Source organism: Papaver somniferum, chromosome 1, assembly GCF_003573695.1.
Source record: "Papaver somniferum cultivar HN1 chromosome 1, ASM357369v1, whole genome shotgun sequence".
Classification (NCBI taxonomy): Eukaryota; Viridiplantae; Streptophyta; class Magnoliopsida; order Ranunculales; family Papaveraceae; genus Papaver; species Papaver somniferum.
In genome coordinates, this window is record NC_039358.1 from 129,874,792 (window position 1) to 129,886,324 (window position 11,533).

Sequence of the window (11,533 nt, forward strand, 5' to 3'; positions counted from 1 at the left end):
ATGATCAAATATTCGTTAAGGTGAGCCATCACTAATTTTTCTTTTTGAATATTAGCAGAAGAAGGACGCAAAGATTGAATTCTTAATAATTTGGTTTTCAACACTGAAATTTTATGTTTGATGCAGCCAATTCTTCTGCGACTCCATTCAGTAAGAAAAGAACCAAGAAGTCTCAATTTGGATTGAATATCTGCATCGACATCATGGGACCAACATTCATCTACCTTTTAAAGAAATTCAGGATGCGAAAGCCAATGCGCTTCAAATTTGTAATTTGGCGGCGCTCTTGCAATGTTCCTGCATGTATTTAATAGAATTGGAGCGTGATCACTCTCAATCCTGGGAAGATGAAGAACTGCTGCATTATGGAAACAACTACACCATTCCGGATTTGCTAGAACCCTATCAAGACGCTGTCTAATTAAGCCTTTAATTTCTCTTCCATTTGTCCACGTATAGGCAGGGCCCTTATATCCCAAATCTATCAGGTGATTCATTTGAATGAAATCATTAAAATAAGAGATATTAGAGTTTAACACCAGAAGACCACCAAACTTTTCATCATTACAGACAATAGCGTTGAAATCACCTATGAAACATCTAGGACCATCGAACTTCTGAGCATAAGAATTCATGTTTTGCCATAAAGTGGATCTATGAGATGCAACAGGAGAGCCATATAAGCAAAATAAATGCCAAGAATCCCTTCCATCACCGCCTTGAACAATTACATGAATAAGATTAGAAGACTGAGAAATTATTTCAATGTTTAGATCATCTTTCCAAAGTATCCAGAGCCCTCTACTTCTTCCCACAGAAGCAACAATACAATGATTTTGAAAACCAAATTGAGATATACGATGTAAAGTCACTTGCTCAAACATTTTAGTTTCAGACAGGAATAAGATTGATGGATCAGTACCTCTGAGGAATGTTTTTAAAGCTCTTATTGTTGGGGTATTCCCCAAACCCCAACAATTCCAGGCCATCATTAGCATTTATCACGCGACAGTTGAGGATTTGCCGCCATACTATTAGAAGAACTAGAACCATATTTCTTTGCATATTTTGACCTAGGAGAATTATGAATAATATAAGATTCCTCTTGTGCTCTTTTTTGTGCTATGTTATCATAGCTTCGACCGAGACCAATTGTTTGCCAATCCTCAGATGTTTGTGCCAAAGTTTCCAGATCCTGTGCTGCTGAGGCTGATGGTTTAGGCTTTGCAACGACCTTCTTTAGAGGGAAATAGGAAGCGATAGATATTTGTTTGCCTTTATCATCCAGTATACGATTTGCATATTCATGATGATGACATAATTCAGAATTCCAAATACTTCTTTCAGAAACTTCTATGTCTGCCACATGAATTTCCGATCTCATAACCCTGGTCATAGCATAGTTAGATCTGGCAGTCTGAGAAGAACTATTTCCAGGAATTGAAGTCGCTTGGGGACGGATCTGCACACTCCTGTAATCATCCATCTTTTCTTTTCCTCTTGAGACACGGTAATTAAAAACAGAAGTAGATTTATTTTATCTATTGCTTGTTTGACCATCTCTTACTCCAGATTGTATATTCTGAGGATCATCCACTACGAAGATATCCTTGAAAACAGGTTTTTCTTGTTCATTAAATCTACCAGAAGCGCATATTGTTGGCTTATAAGTAGTCTTCACTAATTCCATCGCTTCTTCATGTAGATGACTTGGGAAGTTGTTGTAGACATGATCTTTATAATAACACACTTTGGGGCACATCTTCATCTAGTGACCAATTAAGCCACAAAATAAGCAAAACCTTGGAAGTCGTTCATACCTTATTTCCAGAGCATAATCTTCTTTACGTGGTAGTGGAAAAGGAATGGCTTTGGGTGGTGGATGATTAATAGCAACATGAGTTTTGGTCCTAGCGAATTTTCCCCATGAAGTGCGTTCATTAGTTGCAATTGGTCGAGTAGCCCCTATCTGAGATATCAAATCATAAACATACAAAGAACACAGATTTTCCACAGGCAGACCATGAATTTGCCCTAATTCGACAGTTTCAAATTTATATTCTTCCGGAAGTTACTGGGAATACATCTTTCTAAAGCAAAGAGATCATCTTTTATTATCCATGGAATTCCTTCGAGAATCAAATAAGCATCCGCCTGGGATTCAAATTTGATGAGGTATGTGTCATCAGTGAATACTGATACATAAAAGATTTGATTTGTTTCCAGATTTTTTGGAAAGTTTCTCGGATCATATTGATAGAGAAAACTTTTGGAGAGATGATTTTCAAAATTAGACAATTTTGATGTCTCAGCTTTTTTCCAGGGAAATTGGTATTGATATTGACTGTAGCATTGGATGATTCACGTGAAAGTAGGTTTGCGAATTGATTGAGAAGATTAGAGGATGGAGGATTGGAAGCAAGTAACGGTCGGGCAAATTGTTGTTTGACATGATGAAGTTTAGAGGATAGCAGAAGAAAGAGACCTTGATGGCTATTAAAAAGGTTAACTAAGTAACCAATATAATTGTAAGTTATGAGCAGTTGCTAGCAGTTACAGAATATCTTTTGAAGATTAAAACTGGCAGAAAAAAACGGTTGATGAATGAAGAAGATAGAGACAAACTCTATACGCACAGAATTATTATGTACTTGACTAAAATAGATTCACATGTTGATTCAAGAAAGAATCAGAAATGAATCTAGTTGCCAATCAAGTAAGGAAATTCTATGAAAACCTTCTGAAACTGTAAATGGAAAAATAATTTTTATAAAAAATCCGGAAAACGACAAATTTGGAGATGATTACATGATATAATTATTTAATGATTACATGAAGAGAGTATAAAATGATTGATTAATGATTGTCAATGATTAAACCATTGAAATTCGTATGAAAAGATCACTGAAATCCAAAAATTGATGAGTTTTTCCGAGAATTGTAGAGAGGGGATCAGAATAATTGAGAGAGCTCTATTTTGCAATACTTTCACCAAAATTGTCCACATCAGGCTTTTGTGGGGTCAGAATGAAGAAGAGTTGAGTATTGTGTTTCAGTTATCGTCTAGTTAGATGGATAGATTAACTTTTAGAATTTTTTTTATCTTATTTTAACTTTTGATGATGCAAGGAACCACAAAGAGGCTAGTAGAGAATCAACGAAATGGAATTCCAGAGAATTGTCCGAACAAAACGGAGTATAAGCAACTTTTTAGTGGGCAACAGAACTACATGGCCATAACATTTTAATGGGTAACATAACTACATGGCCACAACATAGGATTCCAATGCGACTCAGAACCTGTTTTGCTGCTACTTGTTGGAATGTACACAAAGGCCAAAACAGAAAGATTCAAAAACAACACCTTCTTTGGAAGTTCAAACAACAAACTAGTTATTTTTAAAGCTATGTCTCTCATTATAGTTAATAGGTTGAACAATTGCCTTTCTGCAAATATTTCAGTCATTTGTAATAAATTTATTATTGTGGACATATAGCATAATGAACAACTATCTGATTTGATTAATCATCTCAAGACGGGAAACGATATAGTCAGAAAACTGTTAACACTTCAGGTTGGAAGTGTGGAAATTTTTAATTTCAATTTTTCTAATAAAAAATAAAATAATTTAACATGGCCGGTTTGGGCCTATAAAATCTATTTGGGCCCTATCAAAGTTTTGGGAAAGATGCCAAGGGTACCTAATTTGGATGAAACTACCAATCTACCCTTTAATAAATATTAATACTACCAATCTACCGTGATCAACTCCAAATAATAAAACCTAAAACTAAATCAATTTCATTTTTCCTCCCCCAACCGATTCTTATTCTTTTCTTCTCCCTCTTTTTTCATTTTCAAACCAAAACATTGTCGATTATCGACGATTCAAAAAACGATTAATCGTTTATTCTTTTTCTATAAAATGTGAAATCATCCACAAATGAAGCAAGCCACTTGAAATACTTATCTCGACCTGGAGGGGTACCATGTATAACTGGAGTAATTACCTTGTGGGTAGTAGGTGTAACTGCTCGACTTGGCGATGTTACTCCAAGTTGAGGTGGCATGACTCTTCTTGTCGGTTATGATGTAGTTTTTCTTGTACTACACAAGATGACAAACAACATGTGAATAGACTGATCATGCAGTTTTATTGGATCTTTCAGATCTCAAATCGTCATTTTCTCCCATAATAGAAAAACTCTTTGAAAAAAGTAGTTTCTCAATATTGGATTATGCATTTAACATGTTTTTAATTTGTAATTCATCTTATCTAGAGATTTTTTACGAGCGTAGCTCGAAAATAGAAAGCAAATGTTAGATCCATATGATAATCTATATTTTCAGCATAATAATGATAATATTTCCATTTTTGCAGCCAGATTCTTACCAGATTTGGAAATTTCTAGAAATACTGATCTAGCGACATAAATCGGCAAAAAATTATAGAACATAACTGCGTTATGCTTTAAAATTTTAAAGATGGATAATCGATCCAATGTTTCATCAATTAACTCTAAATATGCTTCAAATCATTCAATCCGTCAAAGATAAGATCAACATAGCATTTAAACATCGAATTTATACGATGAAATTATTAGCATTTGGAATAATTATGCATTCAAGATAGCAAAATATAAATAATGATTATATTGGCAAGGATGATGATTGACAATAGCAAATAACACTTTTAAACTTGTCTAATCACATGCTCATATTATAGATCTGTAAGATCTACATATATCAAGATGTTCATGCTATATTTTGGATTTTAAATTGACCTGGAATTTAGATATGTCAAGATAATTGTCGATATGAATGAATTAGACGCACATTAAGCTAAAACATGAAGCAATCATGATTTTGTGATCTATTTGAGGAATATTATAAAGATGCAGATCAAGATATTTAATGAATGTAAGCGTCAATTATGCTTTAAAGCAAGATTTTAGATCAAGATTATCATATGAGGATGCAATTTTCATTGTAAAATTCGTTTTTCTCCTCAAGAAGGGATGATTATGCATCAAAATTATAATTTTCACAGATTTTTCAAGATTAGGATCGATATTATGATGCATCCCTAGTTGGTGCCAATGAAGATGCATATTTTTCGTATTCAATGATCGAGCTTACGAAATACGTACCTATACAATTTTATGATTAGATTACTGGTTTAGTTTTATTTCCAAACTCGATATATTCTTGATCTTCGTCTGTAGATGATTATCTTTGAATCTGATTGGTGATTTTCCTATTATCTCTAGGTATGATGTCACAATTTAGTATGAGAGAGAATCAGAGAGGAATGTAATTCTTATTCATTTAGTTAGACTGAGTCATACGTCCTAGTTTACAAAATGAACCTTCGAGGGGTTATACATAGTTAATTCGCGTCTTCCACGTTTTATTATATCGTGTATCGTGTCTCGTCCTCTGTTAATTCTTTATGTTCAGATCATGATCTACGTGAGGAATTATTAATCGATCTCGATGTGAGCTCCTTCTTAGCTCCGAGCTCCAGGAAACTCCAGTTGGCGGTTGCTGGTAGATGTTATATTTTGTCATCTACAACTGCACCACCAACACAAGGTATAGGCAGGGGAGCTGCAATACCATCACCACCACAAGGTAGAGGAAGAGGAGTTGCACCACCACCACCACCACCACCACCACCACCACCACCACCACCACATGGTAGAGGAAGAAGAGCTGCAACACCACAAGGAAGAGGTGGGGGTAAAGGCTTTGAGTATATATTGTTTGATACAACTACGACTGCACCAACACAAGGTAGATAAGGCCTGCAATAATTGTAAATTATCAGCATTTGTATGGATCTCAACCAGAGGGAATGATGGAACCAAGCATGCCATAACCTCATGTCTTCAAGCACCAAGATGGAGGCATTAGTTCGAAATATTATCAGGTTTTTTGTCGTTTCAAAGAAAACTTTTAAAATATGTTCAGGCATTTTTTTTTGTTACACATCACTTATGAATGCCTTCCTTTTTATTTCATTAGTAGATACTATTTTATTAGACATTGAAGTCTTATTTTTCAGCTTTTTCTACAGTCACACCTTTGAACCTGTCACAAATTTCTGCAAATAGAGAATCAATGACTTCTAGTCAATAATCATTTTAATCTCATGTGTTTATTTAGTTGAATATTTCTTGGATGCGGGTGAAGTTTCTGGACAATCTGATACCCAATAAGAATCACTACCACACTTGAAACACAGATCTAGAGATTGTTGTTTTGATTTTGTTGGTGATTCCACAGCTTCATCTAACCATTCAAATTCATGACAAATTGGTTGATTTAGGCACTATAGGAATCTCCTCCCTTTGTTAGAATCAGTTTTTGCTTTCCAAACCATGTGCATACCATCACATTTTCTGCATTTTGAATACATATATGGGCAATTCATGACTGAATGCAAAGATGATTTGCAAATGTGAGAGTTGCATCTACACTAGAAATGTAAAATTTTGTTAGTGTTACCTCCTCACCGTAAATATACAAATTTGCATTTCCTCCCTACTGTAAATATACAAATTTGCATTTCCTCCCCTAATGGTGGAATTACTTACCTTGCAGGTAGAGCTTGATGATGAATCCCCCATTGATTAGCATTTATAAATTTAGTTATCTTCTTCAGTTCACCTAATTACCTTCTTCACTAGTGCACTTATAGAAAACCAAATGGTATTGTGTTTAATCAATCGATCTTCTTTTTATATATATATATATATAGATGAGAATAGAGGAGGATGAAGAAAAACTGATTGTTATTTAACCAACGACGCAATTTTTTCCGATATCTGGCCGTCCAGATTCTTCATCTTGGACCTTACAAGTGTACAGGATATAATATATTTTAATTTTAGGGTATTCTGGGAAGATTATAAAACACGCGTACAATTTATGTCACGCGTGCACATGTGCTGACTCAGCTAACCGAGGATTGGATGGAATACTTGACGATATCAGATAGTACTTAAATTTATTTGGGGAATAAACGTAAATTACCAATCTTTATCGGTGATGCTATTCACCTCCACCTCCCTACCCTGCTCCCTCCAATCTAAACCCCACATCTAAAAAATGGTGAACCCCACCTGAATCTGAATGTGCATTAAATCCTATATGTGTGGTTTATATTGGAGGGAGCAGAGTAGGGAGGTGGAGAATAGAGAGGTAAATAGAATTTCTGAATAGGCCTGTCAATGGCAGAATATCCGTCGGATATTTGGAAATCCGATATCCGACAGGTTAAGCACTACCGGATATTCGATATCCGATAATATCCTACAAGATATCAAAATCAGATATCGATTCCGATAGGTCAAGCTATCGGATATCGGATATTTATCCAATAATATCCGATTCTGACAAAAAAAATCTATAGTTTTTAAAACATATACAGAGGTGAAATTTAAGTTATGTTTCTCATACATACCATCCAAATTTTCTTCAAAAACAGTCTTAAAACATTACTCTTAAGTAGTTATGTCTCTAAGTAAGTCTCTTTCACAAACATACATGAAAAGAAACACAAGAAAATGCTATAGAAAGTAAGAAACTTCGAAACACGAAGTATGATAAGTATATGTCACTCTCCTCTCCAGCCTCTGACTCTCTTGACTTCAATCGTCTTCGATTTCCAAATTTTCCATATCTGCAATGTAACAAGTCAACATTCAGATAAGATACACAACTACATAAGTAGTAATAATAGGAACTAAGAAGAATAACAGATGAAACTATGCATTGAGTTTAAGCAAAAAAATAAAAGTTACCTTCACAAATGAAATCTGGCAACCAATCGCTTAAGCACAACAATGCTTCAACAAGCTCTGGATCTAATGATGCTTACCACCTGCACTGAACATTGATTCGGATGCCACACTGGTGACTAGGATAGACAATACATCTCTTGCCATCTTTACAAGAGTTGGGTACTTAGGTGCATTTAGCTTCCACCAACTCAAGATTTCAAACAAATAATCATCTTTTGGTGAGCCTTTGCTAAACATTGGTTCTTCTAAATACTGGTCTAACTCAGATTTCTGCACCTCAAATTCAATGTTCTCCATCATAAACTCAACATATTCAGGATCACGTACTTCGTCTAGATTGTCTGAATCCATCATACTTGAGCTAGAGACAGAGTTGCGGGCGCCAAAATAGTGTTCATCTGCATTTGAGTTTTGTGAATCATACTCATAGAAAAGAGTTGTCAATTTTTTTTTGAATTTGTTATACTCCACTGCATAGCCAGTTCCATACAACTTCTTATAACGAAACTCTACCCATCTTGCCTTGTATCTAGGATCTAACACAACTCCGATGCCCATAACCAAATTACTTTCAAGCCAATACACATCGAACTTTTCCCTCATCTTCAACCCCATTTCTCTGATATACCCATAATCACTGTCTTCCCATTGTTTGATGCACTTGTTAACTTCATAGACCCCATTGTAGTACAGATTTGCAGTTGGATACTTCATCCCTGCAAATCTGGTTGAAACATCATTAAACACCTCTAAACACTTGCAAATAACTACCCCTTGTTTCCACTCGTCTTCACTTGGGATACAATCGAATTCAGGATCAAGGATAGCTAATCTTTGAAACCTTTTTTTCAACTCAATTGCATTTTTAAGCATAAGAAAAACTGAGTTCCATCGAGTGTCCACGTCAAGACTAACTGCCTTTCCAGACAACCTACATTGTGAGAGTGCCGTTTCAAACCTCTATTTCCTAGATTGTGAAGCTTTAACATACTTAACACAATCTCTAATTGATTGCACAAACTTAGCAGCAACTTTCATACCATCTAGGAAAACCAAATGAAGAATGTGGTTGGCACACCTGATGTGAAACAATTCCCCATCAAGAACTAGACAATCCTTATTATTTATCCACTTAATCAAATTTCTCATCATAACACCATTAGCAGCAGCATTATCAGCAGTTAAAGCAAGGAATTTTCTATCTATGTTCCATGCAAGAATGCAAGTTTTGATACATTCTGTGAGAACTCTCCTGTGAGTGGTGGTGGCACTAAAATATAATCTAATGTTTTCTTAACCAAATTCCATTCATCATCTATGTAGTGGCATGTTACACAACAATACCCATCTTTAGTATGCATTAGCAGTCCACATATCAGCTGTAAGACTACGTCTAGAGGTCAAATTCTCCAATACTACTTGCAATTCTTGTTTCTGTTCATGAAAAAACTTCATCAAATCACTTCTGGTTGTGTTTCTACTCATGATCTTAACAACAGGGTTCAAAGACTGGCAAAACATTCTAAAGTAAAAATGTTGAGCCATGTTTAGAGGGTAATCATGCTTAGCAATCATATTAACCATGTATTCCCTAGAAACTGCAGGATCATACTGCCAATTAGCTAATTTTAAAGCTTTGTTACCTGCTGTTTTCAGTGAAGTAGAAATATTTTGTTGTCCAGCCTTGTTCTGTGGTCTCTGATGGAAAATCTTTAGATGATTCTGTAACCTTGTAGTACCACTGATACTATCAGCATCAACTACCTTCTTGCAATGATGGCATGTACCTAGTACAACAGCTTCCCTCACGTGTGTTTTCTTATTGTGTCTTACTTTACAATCCCTTTCAAATTCATCCCACACTGGTGACCTTATTGCTCTAAGATTTTTCTTCAGAGCAGTTATCAGTGGATCCTCACCAGCTTCTCCATCTTCATCATCTGTATGAGAGCCTGGCATGTTATCATCAGCTGGGTTCTCTTGTGGTTCTGGTAATCTTCTAGTGTCACTAGAACCCGGTGTTGAGCCAATTGCTGAAGCTTGAACATTTTGTGATTGTGAACCATCCTTAGAAACGACAACATTTGATTGAGATTGAGGCAAAGGTGTTGACTTTGAGGTTGCATCTGTCTTGCCCTTGGCTGGTTTTTTAAACATTTTTGCAAGCGCCTATATTAAAATTAAACACAGAGTAAGCATATGAACTGGTCCAATATCAAATTCACAATAGAGTAACATTCTAATTAATATCATCATATTCACAATACAGTAACAGGCTAAACAAACAACAAGAATTCTAATACATCACATTGTTTACTTGCAGTTGGGGCTAATCTTAGGTATCTTCTAATCTAACCAACATAATGTCGCACAAAACCAGTGGTAAACATGATGAACATAGATACATAGTGAACATACCAAGAACGCATAGAGAACACAGTTAGACAACTTTTCATTCTACTTCCATATTCATACCATTTAGCTACTAAGTCTATTCTAAGAACCCCGAGATGAATATACCAGCTCAAAAGCAATTCCAGATGAATATAGGGAAACCAAAAAATTACACCTTCCACAATCTAGTGTTTTTCCTTCATTTATCCACTCCACAAACGGTAATGTCAGGCAATTCATTCGTACACACTTCATATAGGAGATACAAATACCAGTTCATTCTAGTGTATTAGTAGACAAGACTCGACTCGTGTATAAAAAACAAGTTAATTCGCATAATTCTGTTCTGCCAAAAGATTTAGACTCACTAATTTCATTCAATGAATATCAGACACCATGACCACGAATATGACAATATCACAATTCACAAGCAACTACAACATATTCCCTTGATATGGGAGATCATGAAAATAAATAAATTGTATTTTATATATACTCCTAGAGTATCAGGTTACTATACTGTGCAAGTTGACATCAATTATAACTCCAGTAATCAACATGATTCATGTTTTACAACCTATGGTTTTCATTAAAATTTAACCAATAAAGAGAAAACCCAACTTCAATCATCATCAAAATGATTCAATTCAATCAATAATAACCAGTAAACTCAACAAGTTTATCCTATGATTGAAAAGAAAACCCAAATTTTGAAACAACAACAAAAACCCTAATTTGCAATTTCTGATTTCAAACCCTAATAACTTCTAATTTCATAGAAACTCATACAAATTCATCACTCTATATCATCAAATTCTATCAACAAACGAACAAAACTGCAATACTAGATAACTTTCTACACAGAGGGAAGAGAAAGATTGGTACCAGCGACCAGCGTAATTTAGGGTTCCCTCAATCTTTCACGCTAAAACGAAATTGACGTAGTAGAAGAATCGAAGATGACTAACTCCTGCTGCTAAAACAAAAAATAGCAGAAGAATCGAAGATGACTAACGTTGCAGAGATTCAGTGGACTGGAGAGGCGGCGAGAACTGAGAAGAGAAGAAAAAATGAAAAAACGAAATGAATTCTCGAGTCCTCTACTAGTGGAGTCAAATAAAATAAGGGTATGGGAAAATTACAAGTACGCCCTTAACATATCGGATATCTAAACAAACGGATATAGCCTAATCCGATTGCGACATGTTAAGGAAGAAATATCCGATAATATATTATATCCGATATCCAATAAAACGGATAAAATCCTATAGGATCTCGAAAAACAGGAAACGGATTCCGGATATCGGACAAATATTGACAGGCCTATTGT

General features: G+C 35.2%; 1 protein-coding gene across 1 annotated transcript; it reads right to left on the reverse strand.

Annotated features, from left to right (window-relative positions):
* Positions 1–227: 227 nt before the first annotated feature.
* LOC113350721 lies at positions 228–989 on the reverse strand. Its single transcript, XM_026594848.1, has one exon. It carries the CDS (start codon positions 987–989, stop codon positions 228–230), a length of 762 nt encoding a protein of 253 aa, XP_026450633.1.
* Positions 990–11,533: the final 10,544 nt, after the last annotated feature.